Source organism: Delphinapterus leucas, chromosome 1 (assembly GCF_059928025.1).
Source record: "Delphinapterus leucas isolate spDelLeu-1000000601 "Yukka" chromosome 1, BTC_Dleu_Yukka2, whole genome shotgun sequence".
Classification (NCBI taxonomy): Eukaryota; Metazoa; Chordata; class Mammalia; order Artiodactyla; family Monodontidae; genus Delphinapterus; species Delphinapterus leucas.
The window spans coordinates 154844244-154863076 of record NC_143129.1 but is presented as its reverse complement, the minus strand read 5'-3'; the positions used below and the strand labels follow the sequence as shown (position 1 = coordinate 154863076).

General features: G+C 49.3%; 2 protein-coding genes across 8 annotated transcripts in view; both read left to right on the top strand.

Moving 5' to 3' along the window:
* The window catches only part of KDM4A (lysine demethylase 4A), a 42439-nt gene extending 32412 nt beyond the window's left edge, over positions 1 to 10027 (top strand). For all 5 annotated transcript variants that reach the window (XM_089894591.1, XM_022575492.3, XM_089894594.1 and 2 more), the window contains 6 exons: positions 853 to 961; positions 1302 to 1487; positions 4252 to 4422; positions 7843 to 7962; positions 8507 to 8599; positions 8734 to 10027. In XM_089894591.1, coding sequence (XP_089750717.1) covers positions 853 to 961; positions 1302 to 1487; positions 4252 to 4422; positions 7843 to 7962; positions 8507 to 8599; positions 8734 to 8874 — 820 coding nt within the window. In that variant the 3' untranslated portion in view covers positions 8875 to 10027. The remainder of the gene's footprint in view (positions 1 to 852; positions 962 to 1301; positions 1488 to 4251; positions 4423 to 7842; positions 7963 to 8506; positions 8600 to 8733) is intronic.
* Positions 10028 to 10129: 102 nt separating this feature from the next.
* The window catches only part of ST3GAL3 (ST3 beta-galactoside alpha-2,3-sialyltransferase 3), a 229152-nt gene continuing 220448 nt past the window's right edge, over positions 10130 to 18833 (top strand). For all 3 annotated transcript variants that reach the window (XM_089894613.1, XM_022575499.2, XM_022575498.2), the window contains exon 1: positions 10130 to 12388. The gene's annotated coding sequence lies outside the window, so the exon portion shown is untranslated. The remainder of the gene's footprint in view (positions 12389 to 18833) is intronic.

The window sequence follows — 18833 nt, the reverse complement described above, 5'->3', positions numbered from 1 at the left end:
GACTTGAGGTCACTGTGTTCCTCAGAATTGCAAGATAGTGCTGTTAAAATTCTTCCTTTTTTGCAATGGAAAGGGCTCTGCTTGCACCTCCCACCTTTACCTCATGATCCTTGGTCTGCCCTCCAGGGCCATGCAAAACAAATCTGTCCCCACTCACACACTGCAGGTGGCTTCCACGCAGCCCCAACGCTGTCTGTTGTAGGTTTTCACGTGGCTTGATCCTGAGAGTTTTCACCGTCTTAGTTAATCTCATCTTGGTGCGTGTCAGTTTCCCCAAATGCTCAGAACTTACTTTAATAATTCTCTAAGAAAAAAAAATAATAATAATTCTCTAAGGGTGTCCGTTGAACAGACCTCTCAGAGTAAGTGGGGCTAGGGCCAGACCTTAGCGAGTGAGAGGTCACTTCGGCCCCGGGAGAGGTCTGGCCAAAGGCCTGGATGGGGAGGGCTGGGATTACCGGTACATTGGGGCGCAGCTGGAGATATTTTGAGGAAGTGCCCAGGTCCTCTGGTAAAAGAGGTGTGTATGGGGCTCTCTGATTTATTCTCACTCCCTGGAACCTGCCACACGCAATTAGCTGTGGCTCTGTTCCTGTTGCGACAGGCGGTGAGTGAGTGTGTCAGAAGTGTGACCCTGCGTTGACCCGGGACGTTGCGGTGGGGACCTTCTTCCGCTTCCTCAGCGTGGAGACGCTTCTGGTCTTAACCTCACTGGGTCCCAGGAACTTGCTGGGAAGTCCAGTGGTCACGCTGGGTAAGGGAGGAAACGCTATAGACAGGCCCATGTTAGAAGAGAAGGCCACAGGGCCTTGGAGCTGCAGGGGGACTGAGGTGGCCTTTGCCTTTTGACAGGTGGGTCCATGTCTCGTGTGCGGTGGCGATTCTGGAAGCGAGATTTGTCAACATTGCAGAAAGAAGTCCAGTGGATGTGAGCAAAATTCCCCTGCCCCGCTTCAAACTGGTAAGCAGAAAGAGATGGGCTTGTGACCCTACATCCCTTCCCTGTTTCCGAGTCTCTGGATAGAGGGGAACATAGCGTTTAGGAGGGCATCGCCTGGTTGGCCCAGTGGCCATCCTTTACCCCTCAGTTTCGTTCATGGTTTACGATTCTCCCCCTCTGGTTAAAACTACTTAGTGAGGATGCCTGTGACTGGACACGAGATTAACAGAGGGTGCGTGTACCCTCGTGTTTTGGGAAGGGGGTGGGCTCTTGCTCATAGGACTGTGCATTTGGGTGCGGGTACAGTAGAGGAGGCCATCCTAGTTCCCAGAATCATTGGCCTGCTTCTCCTGTGTTGTAGAAATGTGTCTTCTGTAAGAAACGGAGGAAAAGAACTGCTGGCTGCTGTGTGCAGTGTTCTCATGGCCGTTGCCCAACTGCCTTCCACGTGAGCTGTGCTCAGGCTGCAGGAGTGATGATGCAGCCAGATGACTGGCCTTTTGTTGTCTTTATTACCTGCTTTCGGCACAAGATCCCTAATTTGGAGGTGAGGAGGGTTTCCGGGATCATTTTCTCTGCAGGCTCTCCATTTATTGTGTCAGCAAGTATCTCCTCAAGCGCTGTGCTTCTTGGAGACTGCTAATGAGTGTGGGGTTAGGAGATGGCCCCTGTGCATCCTCTGCCTCCTGCTTTGTGCTTCCTAATCCAGTGGAACCAACTGCTTGTGGTTGATTCCTTGTTTGCCTCTCCTCCTGGATAAACTCCTTGAGGGTCCATGTCTTGTTAATCTGGGTGTCCCTATACTTAACACAGTGTCAGGGACATCGCAGAAGCTCTGTAAGTGTTGTGAACTGATGGGAAGAAGAGTTAACCATTAACCCCCATACAGTAGTGATTTTTGCACTTCTCTGAACGGTGAAGCTTAAATGGGTCTTAAACAATAAGAAGGAATTGTGAGCAGGAGTGCAGTCAAGTCTTCAGAAACAGAATGAGCGAGTCTCAGAAGAAGGAACGTGTGAGACTGGCTCTGGGAACGTGGCAGGGGATGGTACTGGAAAGGCAGGCAGTGCCAGAGGATTAAGGCCCTGGGCTGCCACACTTAGGGGTTTGATGTCTCTTCCACTAGGTAAGGGGAACTTTTCCAATATTATGATTTTGAGCTATATGTTTTTTTAACAGTTACTCTGGTGGTGGTTTGCAGAAAAGATTGAAGGAATAAGAATTTGAGGCCGGGAGACCAGTTAGCCTAGGCGAGAAGTGAGGTCTGAAATGGGAACACAGAGGGAGAGCTTTAGGGTCACAGCCAGCGCTGGGATCCTACAGTGGGTAGAACTGACGGGGTTTGTTGGCTGCCATGGGGAGCAGATGAAGAAAGAGGAAGGGATGAGGGAGTGTGAATTCAAGATGACTCAGGCCACTCCCTTAAAGGTGGAAGGGATGCTAATATGGTATTAACTGCGATCAGGAACTGAGATGGGGCAGGGCTGTTTTGCAGAGGAAAGTGGGGGAGATAAAAATGAGGGAAAGACCTGTAGACTTTGAGGTCGCTGGAACATTCTGATTGAGGTACCAGGAGGCAGCTAGATTAGCTGGATTAAGATTTGGATATTATCAGCCTTTAACAGCATAATTAAACCTAATTCCCGTTAGAAACTGGACTCTGGAGATTCCTAGTATAAGGAGCAGATGGTGGAGCAGGAAGCAGCAAAAGCAGCTGAGAAGCAGAGAGACGTGGAGAGGAGAGCCCCGCAGCCAGCAGAGGCTGAGGAGGGCCACGTGCTGTCGGGAAGACAGGGCTGGTGGCGTGGTCACTATGCACCCCAAACCGGGGGTTCCATGGGTAGTCAGGTCAGAAGCCAGAGTGCCATCAGTGAATTACAGTCCAATGGAGGAGACGCCAATGAAGGCTTGTCAACAGTGTGGTGAAAACAATCATAAAAGGAAGGACACAGTAGAGCACCAGCCCAGAGGACAAGCTGTCCTCCACCATGGAAGGGGCCTCGTTGGCTGACTGGATTCCCCTTTTTCATTAAAGATGTTCTACTGAGCACAGGAGGTGGGCGGAGGTGGGTTAGGAGCCTAAGGAAGAGGGAAGAATAGTCGATACGGGAATGAGGAATAAAAGCTTGAGGTCCCGTTGAGTCCTGGCTGTGGGAAGGAGATAGGAGCTTTGTGTTGGAACAGGGTAGTGATTTGGTGATGGTCATTAGCCCCCCATGCCCTCACATTGGCAGATGTAGATGGCTGGTGCTGTGAGGAATCGGGGTACTGTTGAGTATTTCTTCCACTGATTCATTCTTCACATACTTACTGGGCATCTGCTACATGTCAGGCACAGTTTTAGGTGCTCGGAACATGCTGGTGAACAAGACAACAGTGCCTGCCCTCCTGCTGCATTTAGTGTAGTTGAAAGACACGTAGAAACAAGTAAATGTACAATGTATCGAACGGGGAAAAGTGCCGGCATAAGAGTAAAGCTGGATGCGGGAATGGAGGAGGAGGGGTAGTAAGGTTGTCCATAAGTGGACACTTGGATGTGAGGGAGCCAATGTGCAGATAACTGAGGAAGAGCCTTTCAGGTAGAGGGAACAGAGGCACAAAGACCCTGAGGTGGGAACACTCTTGGCACGCGTGCTCAGAGGACAGAAAGGAGTCCAGCATGGCTGGAGCACAGAGCTTGGGCAGCTTGGGGAGGGGCGGTTGGACACAAGACCACCAGATGCTCTGTGATTTCATTTGCATCAAGGACAAGTTCAGAATGAGAAGAAGGGTGATGTGAGGGCCCCAGAGATGGCAGAGCTGTGGAGCTGTGTATAGTATGCAGCTGAGGACATCCAGGGAACCTTAGTCTTTGTGCCCTGGCCCTGAGGGTAGAGCTGGTGCTAAGATCTGTGTGGAGCATTGTGTGGGGACCCTGGGCCTCAGATCACCTGTTGAGCATCCACTTTGATGTATGTCTAAACTATGTGAATTAGTAGGTGCTGTTTGGTCAGCTCCTCGAAACAGTAGGGAAGTCACAAGAGTCTGTTTTGGGAGTTTGTGGTGAGACAGGATGGTAAAGGACCAGTTGTGGACTGGGAATGAGGGAGGAGCTGTACTTATGGGGAAAATGTGACACTAGGTTCTTCCGTGTCCTGGCTGGGGTGTGGACATCTGGAAAGGCCTGTTTCAGCTCCCATCTCCTGCTCCTTTTTACTTTTCCTGTCTCACGCTTATCTTTCCCTGGTAAAGAAGAGCCCCCTGATCTTGGTCCCCGTTTGCTAGGCCTGTCAGCTCAATGTGGGCATAACCCAAGCCTCTGTTTCTTCCAGCGTGCCAAGGGGGCCTTGCAGAGCATCACTGCGGGCCAGAAGGTCATTAGCAAGCACAAGAATGGGCGCTTCTACCAGTGTGAGGTGGTAAGGCTCACCACGGAGACCTTCTATGAAGTCAACTTTGACGACGGCTCCTTCAGCGACAATCTCTATCCCGAGGACATAGTGGTAATGTCTGCAAGGAGCTTCATGGGCATTTTGGGGTGGGGGAGTTTCTTGGTCTGACTGGCAGACTGGCTGTGGGCCTGCCTGCCTTTTCTATCCAGGCCCATGGTCCCATCATTCGGCCCCCAAACAGAAAGAAGTGTTTGTACTGGTCTTTCTGTACAAAGAATATCGTGTGCCGCTAGGGTACCCTGCTTCCTCTAGAAGCTTGTAGGAACTGGCGTTTTTTGCAGTTCTTTGAAACATACTTGTATTTTAGTCTAAACTACCTTTGAAGGAGTTCTGGTGCAGTGGAAGAAGAGCCCAGGCTTTGGGATCAGACCAGTGTGCCAGTACCAGCGTCATTGCTTAGTAGCTGTGTGATTTTGGGAGAAGTAGCCAATTACCTCTTTTCTGCCATATGCCCTCTTAGTAGATTTATGGGATTTGCTTTTGGTTCTTTACAGTTGATGCCTTTGGGGGCTGAATAGAAACTGCTTGGAGATATCCCTGGCCTGCTTGTGTTATCAATACCTGAGACACTGGGGGCCCTGCCTGGACTCAATCCTAGGTTTCCTGGCTCTGGACTCAGCACTCAGTTCAGGTTTCCCCTGTCCATCGTTCGTCCGTCCGTCCGTCCTCATCCCACCCACTACCCCCACCCCCACCTTTCATGTTAGACCGAGCACCAGCCTAGTGGAATGAAGCCACTTCTTCCTTAAACAACAGGTATTTCCCACATCTCTACCACGTTAGCAACTTAGTTGCTAAAAGTACATTCATTAGTTGTGAGGCAGACTTCCATGTAGTGAAGATGCTATCAGTAGTGTTTGTGGCAGTAGACTAGCTATGCTTTATTAAGCTCTTCCAGCTTGCCAGACACTAGGCTAAGTACTTTACTCGGGTATCTCGGTCACTTCTCATACCAACTCTGAGAAGTAGGTGGTATCTCTAACTTAGAGAACACTGATCTCAGGACTCTTCTAGAAGTTACTGAGGACCCCAAAAGAGCTTGTATTTTTGTGGGTTATGTCTATCAATATTTGCTCATTAGAAATGAAAACTGAGGTGAATTGATTTGAAATAATCCATTTTTTAAAACGAAAAATTATTTTAAGTAAAACAAAAAATATTAGAAGAGTGCCACTCTTCTACAATTGTGCAAACCTTTTTTACATCACATCTTCAGTTCATTGCAATATATTGTTTTGGTTAAAGTATGTGAAGAAAACTCGGTCTCACACAGATATGCGATTGAAAAAGTGAGGAGTAAAATTTAAGTAGCCTTTCAGATGACTGTGGTTATTCTACTTTGATACTACACCAGACCTCAACGAGTGGTAGTTTCTTAAAAGTTAGCTGCAGTGTAGACTCTGAAGGCAGCTTGGTGAGCATACCCTCTTACATTAACATTCTTTGGTCTGTCTTACACTGAGAATGGCTCTTTCACTCATGCGTGATTTTGTACCATCATCCATATTGGTGCAATGGGCTATGTAGATCTTCCAGATGTTGTTAAATTTTATTAGACAATTCCAAAAAAATCATTTTCATTTGTAGCACTAAGCTCAGAAAAATCTTTAAATTTTAGGGAGCTTCAAGCTCATGGACACAACTTCTCTGAAATTGTACTTTGTGCTTGAAAGCTTAGGTTTTATCATTGGCAGTATACTGTCAGTCCGTTTTCCTCGAAGTGACGGGCTCACTTCATTCATTTTCAAGAAGATGTCTGCCATTACCCAAGTCTGAATAACCACGGTTTGTCTGTCAGTCATGTTTTTCAAATAAAGCTGGTGTTTCATGAAAAAAGCAGTTACTTCTTACAACTCAAACAGTTACAGCATGCTTTTCCTCAAGACAACCATCATGCTTCAGCGTGTAGCAGAAGTGTCTTTTGAGTACTTAACGCATGTACTCAAAGACTGAGGTTTCACACAAAAATTTTTTCTGCTTCATCAAGGGACGTTGTTATATGAAACCAGGTTTTTTCCTTTTGCTCCTAAATCATGAGTACACAGTGGTTAAGAACGCAGTAACAAGTAGTAGAGCTTAGGGCCATTGCGTCAATTTGTGCTGAAGCACCAGCAGTTGCACCCGTGTTAGGTGTTACACCATCGCTGGAAACGTCTGCGCAGCGAAAGAGGCTAATGTTTTAATATTATTGTGAAAACCATCGTGCTCTCACTAACCCCCGCTCAGGAACCCCCGCTAAGGTCTGCAGACCATACTTGGAGAACTGCTATTGTAGTAAAACTTAATATCTGAGAACTTAAGGGATTTATCACAGATCACATATTTGGCTAGTTAATACTTCCACTTCAGATTCTTTTGGGGGCAGTACTTTCTACTTAGTTGTTGAATTCATACACGATATAGTTACTGAGTACCTGTCAATAATGAGTTGGCAATACAGTATAGAGCCATTTCTATTCAGTAAGTGAATTGGCGTGTAGAACCTTCCTAACTCTTGTCATGTAGTGGAATTGGTAAGAGCAGTTAGAATATCACAGCATTTTAGACTCTCTGCCCTGCTTCCGCTCCAACGTGTACTTTTTTGGGCCATGTCCGCAAGGACCTTCTCCCAGGTCTACCCATCAGACCTTTTATTCAGCTGCCATGACCATGTTCATACACTGACCTCCCACTATATACCAAGCCCTCTGCTGGGAATGCAGCAAGGACTCCACCCATCCTTAGGGTTCCCCTGTCTGCAGGGAGTAAAAGTCCTAAAGTTTTTTGCCAGGTCCCATGGTAGGTGGTCTTTTATTACCTTTCCTTCAAAAAAAAGGTTAAGAACCCTTTTCTTTCCTTTTTTAAAAAACTTTATTTGTTTTTATTTATTTATTTATTTTTGGCTGTTTTGGGTCTTTGTTGCTGCACGCGGGCTTTCTCTAGTTGCGGCGAGCGGTGGCTACTCTTCGTTGTGGTGCCGGGCTTCTCATTGCGGTGGCTTCTCTTGTTGCGGAGCACGGACTCTAGGCGCGTGGGCTTCAGTAGTTGTGGCATGCAAGCTCAGTAGTTGTGGCTCGCGGGCTCTAGAGCGCAGGCTCAGTAGCTGTGGCGCACGGGCTTAGTTGCTCCACGGCATGTGGGATCTTCCCGGACCAGGGCTTGAACCTGTGTCCCCTGCATTGGCAGGCGGATTCTTGACCACTGTGCCACCAGGGAAGTCCTAAGAACCCTTTTCTTAAATAGTTGAGTAAAGTTTGAGTATTTCTTCCTGGCAGAGCCCTGTCCCCCTGTCCCTTAGAGAGACAGTTGAAGGAACATGAGAAGGACTCTTGATCATGGCACATGTCCTTTACATTTATTAAGTTTATTATGGCTGCTTTTTTCTGTCACTTAGAAGCAGCAGCAGCCAGCAGAGATAATGGGGTGGACTTGGACTTAGCACATCTCTCAGGTGGACCTTCCTTTCACCCTTCTTCCTTAATGTTCCCTCAGAGTCAGGACTGTCTCCAGTTGGGTCCTCCTGCTGAAGGGGAAGTAGTCCAAGTGAGATGGACAGACGGCCAAGTCTATGGAGCCAAGTTTGTGGCCTCTCACCCCATCCAGATGTACCAGGTAACCAAAGGCTTTTGTTGGGGATGGGGGAGGGGGCCTGATTAATTCAGTGTTTCCTCTTGAGCAAGAGGAAGTCTTTGCTCTTGGGAGAGCTAAGGCAGTGGTCCCCAACCTTTTTGGCAGCAGGGACACCGGTTTCGTGGAAGACAGTTTTCCATGGACGGGGGTGGGCGTGGTTCAGGCGGTAACGCGAGCGGTGGGGAGCGGTGGGGAGCGATGGGGAGCGGTGGGGAGCGGCGGATGAAGCTTTGCTCACTCGCCCACCGCTCACCTCCTGCTGTGTGGCCCGGTTCCTAACAGGCCGTGGACTGGCACCAGTCTGCGGCCCGGGGCTTGGGGACCGCTGAGCCAAGGGATCAGTGACAACCCTTTTCAGAGCTAGGGGCTGCCCTGTGTCCAGTCTGCCAGGTATGGCTTCAAACATGGCAGGCCTTACTTCAGTGTTCTAAGCCCTTCCTGTGACTGCAGGAAATTGCCACTGTGCGTGATGGACCAGGGAGAGAGTCAGGGATATCTTAGCTAAAGGCCTTTGTTTCCTTGGTAGGTGGAGTTTGAGGATGGCTCACAGCTTGTGGTTAAGAGAGATGACGTGTACACGCTGGATGAAGAGCTTCCCAAGAGAGTCAAGTCTAGACTGGTGAGTGTGTACTTTCTGTGTGCCCTTGGTTCCCATCTGGGAGGGAGGGAACAAAGCAAGGATGTGTCCCTTTGTTTTTTTCTTCGGGGTGGTTGGCCATAAAGTGCTCATTTGGCTTGCCTATTCCTCTGTAGTCAGTAGCCTCAGACATGCGCTTCAATGAGATTTTCACGGAGAAAGAGGTTAAGCAGGAAAAGAAACGGCAACGAGTTATCAACTCAAGATACCGGGAAGATTACATTGAGCCTGCACTATACCGGGCCATCATGGAGTAGGTGCTTCCAGCGGCCAGGAGAGTCCCAGCTGCCAAGGCGAAAGCACTCTGGGGTTCCACAGCACAGCAGACACTTGGAACTCTGAAGTCTCTAAAAGTGAACTGTAAAATGAAAAGGAATGAAATAACCGACCCCATCATCTTCTCACCCCACCCTCATCGCATTCCACTGTAATGAAACAATAAGCCGTACTTGGACATGTGGCAGCAGCCGCTGATCTCCCAGCTGATGGGCTGAGCACTGGAACGCTGTGGCTGCATGGGCCCCAGTCTGTAATGGGGTCGATGTGCTGGCTGGGCTGGTTGCCCTGTTCCTGGCCTTGGACTTAGCTTCCTAATGATCACCTGCACCAACTAGGCAGAGGTGCTGGTGCTTGCCCCCTCCCCCTTTTTGTATTTATGTGTGTGTGTGTGTGTGGTGTGTGTGTGCGTGTGTGTGCGTGCGTGTGCGCGCACGTGTGTGCGTATGTATGTTTGGTCTGGACCAGCTTCTGCCAGCCCCTGGCCTTTACTTTCTTCCTTGCCTATCCAGGGCAACAAAAATGTGAAATTCTGCCCTCAGCTGAACTGAGTAAGGGCCCCTGGGGGTTGGCTGGAGATGGCTGTGGCATCCGTTTGTCTCTGAAACTGCCTCAAGAGAGTGCTGGCAAAGCTGCAGTGATGAGATGCTAAGGAGTTAACGCCACCTCTTTGCCTTCTCTTGAAGGAGAAGATAGGGGTAACCTGGGTGTGTGCCCATATCACTCTAGGCACAGAGCCCCTGTGGACAGTATTAAAGGGTGTGGGTGGGGAATACTCTGAAGGGGGATCTAATGATGGAAGCAGGCAGAGCCTGGCGGATGAGTCTGTCAACAGAAAATTGCAATCATGCAGGGGCTGGGAGGGTTAAGATGAACTGGGGCCGCTGGAGGCCAGGGGGTGGGTTTAGATATGCCCCCTGGTCTGGGGGTGGGAGGGAGCTGATTTGGGAGCGGGGTGGGACTGGAGGGCAACACTGAAGGGGTTAAACAGGTTTTTGCTCCTTATGAATTTGTTTGCCTGGGCCCAGGGTTGGAGGGATTCACACTTATACCGTATGTATACAAGAATCAGATTTATAATACTTCCCCTTTTTTTGTTACGTATGAACGCTATAAACCAAATTATTTTGAAAACCGGTGCATCACCTTGTCCTTAGCAATAAAACGTGTTGAGCAGAGGATTGGCTGTGTCTGCCCCAAGGAGCCTGAGTGGCCCAGGGTCAGGCCGGGAGTGTATCTAGAGTCATAGGCTCTGGAGCAGGGCCATGCATTTTAAGAAGACTCAGTAAGGCAGGATCTAGGAAGCCCTCCTAAAGAGATGGGCTCCTTGTCAAGTTCTGGTCCTGTGGCTCTGTATGGTGGGACCTGGGAAGTAGAGGCACCTCTGGCCGTGAGTACCTCCTTTTGCTTCTCTGGCCCTAGAGAGGGGAAGGAAGAGGTGATAGATGAAGGACCAGACCACTTCCACAACTTGTAAAACTGAGTTTGATCTCTCTCATCTTGACCCCACTTGTTAACTTCATCGAGCAGGTGTAAGTTTATGCCAGTGTCCGTTCCATAAAAATTGTAGAACCAGCTTGAAAGAAGGCAGTACATTTTAGGTGCTTGAAAAGCAAGGGATTGACAACCCCTGCCCCCCACCCTGTGCGTGCTTCCCTTAGGTCCTGAAGCTGTTCTGAGTTGCCTGTAGTTGGTGAGACGCTTCCCCGGAGGAAGACCCGGTCCCTTGGACCCCCATTGGGTTCCTGAGGTCCAGGTGGACAAGGTTAGAGCAGCAGCAGCAGCAGCAGGGGTGGGAGGGGCAGTGAATTGGGCACAGCAGAGCTGTTCAGCTGGTCTTGGACAGCCAGGCACTAGGTCCTATTTCTTGGCCCCTGCCAGGTGCGGGAGAATCTTGGGTCAGCTCAGCAACTCAATGCTTCTTTGTGTCCTGGGGCTTGGGAGGTGGCTGCCACCTCTGGTGTCTGATTGTGGGGGAAGGGAGGAGCAGCAGGTCTCAAAGATACCTACTTTTCTATGCCAGTTCTCTCCTGGGGCCAAGAAAGGGAGGTTGAATTTTTTGTCCAGCACCCAAGGATTCCCAGGTGAGCGTGGACAGAGCCAGACCTTAATGGATTGGCAAGCCCTGGGAGCACACACCTTTGGAGGGAAGAAACACTTCCCCAGACTTGGCAGGGTCCCAGACCTCCCTGCATTTCACTGACCCTACCATCCCCAGCCCTGCTGAAGGACAGGCAGGGTAGTCCCTTCTGTAACCCCAGCAGAGTTCTTGCTCAACAGCTGACTATTTTTCTAGAAACTTTCACGTTTTGTTTTGGTCAAATGTAATAACCTCCTGGGAAACTGACGTTTAAAGAGGTGATGAGAGTCTCAAGTCCCACGGAACAGGCCCTCTTGCCTGCAGTCAGGCCCAGGCCTCAGCGGACTGACTGACTCCAGGGAGGCGTGCACCAGCCTGTCTTAGGCAGGCTCCCCTCAGAAGCCTTTGGGCCAGGGCAAACTGCCCTCCTTTGGTGAGGCAGCGTCTTTGGGTGGGCAACCAAGGATCACAGCCGGACAGTTCCTCCTCTCTTTCGTAAGTCCCCTCGGGGGAATTACGTTTTAAATTGTGCCCCAGTAGGGTGGGAGAAAAGCTGGGACCTCCGGAACTGAAAAGGGTAGACGAGATGGGGCGGAATGGTCCTGTGCCCGGAATAAAAAGAGGCTCTAAAGTAGTAATAAGGGCAGCCAGCGACCGCTATCCACCCAACTCCACAGGATTGAGCAGGGTCGCCCAGCCCGTGGAGGTCCACAGCCTTGTGTCTCAGCCTGCTTCCAGGCGGATGCCTGCGTCCCTCAGTGTGGAATGACCGTGTACCCCCGTCCCTCGCACGGCCGAGGAAACAGGCTCTCGAGGGCTCATCTCGGCGGACAGCGAGCCCTGCGGCCGTCAGAGGTCCGCATCCCAGACGCGCGCCCTGCGGGGCGTGAAGCCGGGGGAAGATTCCTCAAGGCGGCGGATAGGCTCCGGGGAGCCGAGGGGTGGGCGTCGGCGCGGAACCAGCAGGCCAGGCCCGCTGGACCCACGCCCTGAACCGCCAACAGCCCGAGTCCCGGCGGGCGCGCGAGGCGAACGGGCCGGAAAACTCGGGGGTCCAGTGTCTAGTGGGCCGCTTCGGGCTTGCGTCCGCTCTCTGCCTGCAGTGCAGCCCCGCATTGGTCAGCCCGGCGCCCCGCCCGGCTCCCGCGCGCTGATTGGCCGCGGATGCCCAACCCCCGGTGAGGGCGCTGAGGCGGAGAGTGGGATTGGTGGTCCCGTCGTCCACGGGTCGGGGTCGCGGCCGCGCGCTCCGCCCGCCGCTGCGTCCCCACTATGGCGGCGCCCAGGCGGCCCACCGCGACTTGGGCGCCCGCCGGGGTTCCCCGCGGCTGCCGCCGCCGCATTCGCCGTCGCCCTCGCCTTCCCGGCAGCGTCGGGCCGGGCGCCGCCTACCCCCTGCCTCCCTCTCTGCTGCGGTAAGGGCCGGTCCTGCGCGCGTCGGGGCGGGCAGTCACCACGGCTAACGGGCGCCGCCGCCCCTCCCCTCCCCCGCAGCTCGCGGTCCCCGGGTTGGTGGGGTGCGGAGCCCGCGCGCGCTGGTGCTGGGGAAGGAGGGGTCGGGCGCGGCCCAGCCGTCTCCGAATAACGAAGTCCGGCTCGGAGTGGGGGCTCGGGCCGGGAGTCCGGTCCCTGGGAGACCTCGCCTGGGTAGGGGCTGCCAGGCCTCGGGGGAGAGGACGGCTGAACCCGGGCCGAGCAGTCTGAGGTCACCTGCGCGCGAGACCCCGCAGCGCTGCGCACCTTGGCGCAGAGGAAGGACCTGGTCAGGCGGGCCTTCGCTATGGGAAGAGGGAGGAAAAGTGGAAAACCTGAGTGGGAATCAGCAGCGTACGGGTAGCGGCTGTCATTGCTTATTGCTCTACCAGTCGCCAGATGTTCCGGGGACTGAGGTCAATTTTACTGACAAAGTACCCCTCTTGCTTCCTTTTCTCTGGCATTTCTCCCCATTGTTTGCCCTGTGATTTTGTTTGCAGGAGGAAATGTCTTAGTGATGAGAGCAGGTTTGATTAGGATAGTCTGCCACGAACATTTTGAATTCCTCTTTGCAACAGTGCTCGTTTTTATGATTCCTTAATAGACCTCACTTATGTTTGTGTTTCCCGCACATAGGAGGAAGGAGAGAAACGTGTGAACTGACTCAGTGCAATTAATTGAGAGAGGGACCAATGAAGGCAGCTGTTATTTTGTTTAAAACAAAAAACAAAAAAACAACAAAAACTTACAAACTTTTCTGTGGATACACTTTGAATTAACTATACTATAGCTAGTTGAACAGGAAGGTAGAAAAAAAGCACTTATTGGGTTCATGAAAATAAATAGACCGCATGGAAAATTAGGTTATTTCTAAGTCAGAATCACCTTGGAGTGATGATCATTTAACTGTTGGGTATACCTTCAAGTCAAAAGGGTTAAAAGGAAGCTGTCACAAAAATTTATGACCGAAATGGTATTTTCAAATAATCTCTTAAGGCAATAGCAGCTCCTAAGATTAAAGATTCTTAACTCAAGGATATTTTGAAGTATTAAGTGATGAATCTCCCTATTTCACATGTCTAAATGTCTAATCAGAGTTTAATAAAAGTAAATTATTAATGAGAAAAAAAGATGTGCATATTCTTAGAGACTAAGTGACTTTGGATCATCAATAAAGTGTCTGTCAAGTACATATTGTGTGCAAGGCAGTGCAACTGTGGGGACCTCACGACCTGTATTGTATGAGACTTGTTCTCATGGGCCTATGAGATGGTTGTGGGGATAAAGGGCACACAAGAAAATGATCACTAATAAAATGGTCTCTAGAATTCTAAGATAGTAGGTCTATGAAAATTCTGGAAAAGGAGAAATCCATGTGTTTGAAGAAGGTTTCACAGGAGAGGTGAGGCTTGAGTTGAGCCATGAATGGGTAGGCCTGGGTGGTGAAGAGGAAGGAGAAGTGAGGAAATGAGAAAGTGAGGATGGGAAAGGTGGCAGGGGAGAACCCAGAACTCTCATGGGTAGTTCCGGGGGGTTCTTATTAGAAAAAGTGGGAGATGAGGTTATACAAAAAAGGCAGGTTGATGGCATCAAATCAGGAAGTAACTTTGTCCTGGGTGGAGCAAAGGGTAAACAAGTAGTAGTACTTCAGATGAAACTGGAGCTAGCTATTAGAAAAATAGACAGTAGCACTTTATGTGCCCTTGTCACTTTTCTGAGTAACCTTAGCTATTTAGAATAATGGTCCTCTCAGCTACCCAGGATCTGCACCTCAAGAATCATTCTTGCCTTTCTTTTTTTTCCCCCTTGTATTAAGTTGGTTGCCAGGTCTTGTTGCTGCTACCTCCACACTATGTCTAGCTTCTTTCTGTTCCTACTGTCATCACACTGATTTGGGGCCATTGATCCCATTCCCTCGAATTACTGCAGAAACCCCCTAGCTTTCCCCCCCACCCCTTCCATCTATCCTGTGTACTGTCATCACTTGCAGGTATCTCAATTCCCCAGGCTAGACTTTTATTTATTTTTTTTGTCTGAGTTGGGCCTTTGTTGCTATGTGCGGGCTGCACACGGGCTTTCTCTAGTTGCAGTGAGCGGGGTCTACTCTTTGTTTTGGTGCGTGGGCTTCTCATTGCGGTGGCTTCTCACTGCAGAGCATGGGCTCTAGGCGCACGGGCTTCAGTAGTTGTGTCTCGCGGGCTCTAGAGCACATGCTCAGTAGTTGTGGCGCACGGGCTTAGTTGCTCCGCAGCATGTGGGATCTTCCCAGACCAGGGCTCGAACCCGTGTCCCCTGCACTGGCAGGCAGATTCTTAACCACTGTGCCACCAGGGAAGCCACAGCCTAGACTTTTAATGGCTTCCTACCGTCTGTTGAATTAAGCACAGACCAGCCTAGCCTGGGCAGTATGGGTAAACTCACTTCTTGCCATTCCCTTAGATTTTATTATATTTTCCAAGTTTGTGGAACTATTTGCTCTTTGTTGCTGTCGTGCTCTGTTGCTTTTTCTATCCTAAATGACCCCCTTGAATCTCTAATTGTTGGTTCTCACCCATGTTTCAGGGCCATTTGATTGGAACTCTCTTTGTGAAGCTTTTCTGTACTTTTCTCCCTATCTAGATGGGACTTGTTTCTCCTTCAAACCATTATAACACTAGAATCTGCCTTTTGCCCCAATTGCCAACATAAGACTGCAGCTTTTTCAAGCCATGGGCCATCTTCTTCATTATCTAGCACAGTGTTTTGTACATAGGAGGTACTTGGCAAATATATTTTATATTGAACATAGCTTTGAACCAGGATAGATGCAAAGAAAATTCTTTGTGCAAACAAAATGTCCATCATAAAGCCTGTAAATGAAGTTACTTATGTGAGATAATTTGTTACTGAGAGAGCTGGTGTATTGGTCTGGATAGCTTGGATTAGGCTTCATTAACAAAAACCCTTAAGACTTCAGTGGCTTAACAGAACAAAAGTTGACTTCTCATTCATGCCACATGTCCAGCATGACTGCACAGGTAACTCTCCTCCTCTCAGTCACTCAGGGACCCATGCTGTTGGAAACTCCATCTTAATATGGTGTTTCCATGATCATTTTGATCGAGTGGAAGATGGTGATCAAGGGACACTGGACTTTCAAGTTTCCATCCTGAAGTGGCACCTGTCTCTTTCATTTCCATATCATTGGCTAAAGCAAGTCATATGGCCATGCCTGACTTTAAAGAAGGGCAAGGAATTGCTGTCTTAGCATGTGCCTGGAAAGCAAAGAGCCAGAAGTAACTGTTGGACAGCAGTAATGACTGCTACATCTTCTTTGAGTATCATGGCCCATGGAAGATTAGAGGTAGCGAAATCAGATGGGCTACTAGAGAGAAACACATTGCCAGTAGCAAGAAATAATAGCTCTAACTAGGCGTGGAACGAGGGTGGATTGGAAGTCAGAACTCCATTACAAGCACTGTAATGCTTGTAATGTAACAGGCCGAGGCTGTTGATACGAGGGCAGTCAGTGATTTTCCAGTCATAGCACAGTCACTCCTGAGGGCATCACTATTTTACAGCACCCTCAGTGATGAACACAGAGATAGTCCTGAGGCATCCACAGAAAGTTCAATTATATTCAGGATACACAATTTAAAAAGCAAGGAAGTGTGTACTGACTCAAGGTACATTTTCACTTGAATGGTTAAAAAGGATCCTAGTTCAACCTTACTGGTTTAACTGGGTTTAATTGAGGCTATAAAACTTTGGCGCTTGGGGAGGAGATTTCGCTTTTAACAAAGAAAGTGAAACCTGGGTAGAAATCTTGCTCCTGCCATTGATTATCTAACATTGAGCAAGTGTCTGATTCTGAAGTCCGAGTTGCATCATCAGTGAAATGCGTAGGGTGGTTATGAGTTCACTTTATGTAAAGTGCTTTGCCCGGTTCCTAGTTCAAGGTAAGGACTCATGATTATGACTATCAACGTCAGCAGCAGCAGCAGCAGCAGGATTTGAAGAAACTTTGAGAAATCAGGTAAGGAAATCTCAGGATTTCCCCAGATTTTCCTACCTTTTTCCACTTCCTTGGCATCCTGTCACACCTTTCTTTCTTTTTTTTTTTTTTTTTTTTTGCGGTACGCGGGCCTCTCACTGTTGTGGCCTCTCCCGTTGCGGAGCACAGGCTCCGGACGCGCAGGCTCGGCGGCCATGGCCCACGGGCCCAGCTGCTCCGCGGCATGTGGGATCTTCCCGGACCGGGGCACGAACCCGTGTCCCCTGCATTGGCAGGCGGACTCTCAACCACTGCGCCACCAGGGAAGCCCACACCTTTCTTATTTTCACATTTATTCTATTTTATTTTGCTTGGTTGTATATGTGTCTGTGTCTTCTACTGTACTAGGCCCTCTAGTCACCCCATAAGTAGCTATTGAGCATGAACTGTCTGCTAACCTCTGTGCTAGGTTATGGCATTACAAAAACAAAAGGCATATCCCGGGCCTCAAAGAGCCTTTAGTCTGGTAGGACCAGAAACCAGTGAACGTGTAGTTAGAATACATTGTAACGGGCTATGTTTGAGGGTCCTGTGGGATCTCCTAAAAAGAGAATCTGATGCCACACAGGGAATGTAAATAATGGTTTTCCAGAGAAGCTCACACCTACCTAAGTCTTGGATCACTAGCTAGTAGCTGGGTAGATGTGGGTTTAAAAGGCTTTTCAGGCAGGAAACAATGTGTAATGGCCTAGAAACACAAGAGAGTGTGGCTGCATTCTGAAGATGCTTGAAAGGCAGGAGAATAGGGTATGTTTGGGGAGTGTGTGGAGGCTGTAGAAGTTAGACTGAAGCTTGTGAGTTCAGGAGTTTATTGTGATGATGAGGAGGAGCCACTGAAGGGTTTGAAGGTAGGAAATGACTTCATCAGCTTTGCCTTTTAGGAAGATCAGTGTGTGTGGAGGCAGCAGAGGAGTGAATGTCCTGTTTCTCTGACATGGGAGGTTCTGAGGTTTGCAACCATAGTGCCATGTCTGCTACAGGGTCATAAAATATAATGGATGAAGAGAGCTTAGAATGAGGTGAGGCTGGAGGGAAGGTTACCATTTAGGCTACTGCAGTAATAGTAAGGGTGTGTCCATGTCCTGCCTGGGGGTAGAGGAGAGTCAGCAGACCAAGATTTCCATCATGGCTTCACCAGTTTCTAAGGTGTGGCCTTGGGCAGGCTTCAGAACCTCTTGTGTAAAATTGGTAAAATGCGGATAAAAATACCTACCTTGCAAGGTTCTGAGAATTTGAGCAAATAGTTGTAAAAAGCCTGCTCCTGTACTATTAAATACATAAGGGACCTCTTATCATAAAAATAATAGTTTTAAGATTTTAAAAAATTAAGTAAGTAAGTAAGTAAGTAATTTTTGGCTGTGTCGGGTCTTAGTTGCAGCATGTCGGGATCTTTCGCTGTGGTGTGCGGGCTCCAGAGTGCGTGGGCTCTGTAGTTGTGGTGCACGGGCTCGGGCTTAGTTGCTCCACGGCATGTGGGATTTTAGTTCCCCGACCAGGGATCAAACCCATGTCCCCTGCATTGGAAGGTGGATTTTTCACTGGACCACCAGGGAAGTCCCAGTTTTAAGATTCTTAATGCTTAGTATATTCCCTGGTCCACAGTAGGTGATCGTTAGCCTAAAATCATCTGCCAACACTGTGGTTTTATTTATACATCTTTTTTTTTTTTTTTTTTTTTTTTGCGGTACGCGGGCCTCTCACTGTTGTGGCCTCTCCCGTTGCGGAGCACAGGCTCCGGACGCGCAGGCTCAGCGGCCATGGCTCACGGGCCCAGCCGCTCCGCGGCATGTGGGATCTTCCCGGACCAGGGCTCGAACCAGTGTCCCCTGCATTGGCAGGCGGATTCTTAACCACTGCGCCACAGTGATGGTGGTCTGGGTGGGTTGGGCATGAGAGAATTATCCTGAGATCAAGAAGGGAACAGTTGGTTGATATGAATATCGTACCAATTTAAACATTCTTTAAATGCCAACAAATTATATATGGTCATTCAGCCATTCCCAGCCCTCACCCAGAAGTGACACATGCACGTGTGCATACACTCTTGTCGCTGATGTTTTAATGTGCTCACTGCTTGGGCTGCTAAAATGTGTGCGCTTCTTCAGCGTGTCATCATCGTTGTTGACTGTGTCCCCCTGAAATTTTGCTCCTCCTCAGTCTTCTTCTGAAATGTTTGTAAAGATGATAATAGGGGTTTAATCCCAATTTGTTCTCCTTTAGGTTCTGCCTGGTCATCCTGGTTGACAGGAGTTCCTTCCCTGTGAACTTCTGCACGACTTATATTATTCTGATTAAATGTTATCTACTGCCTTGTCTTATTATTTGTCTATATGTCAGTAAATTCCCCTTTTCCT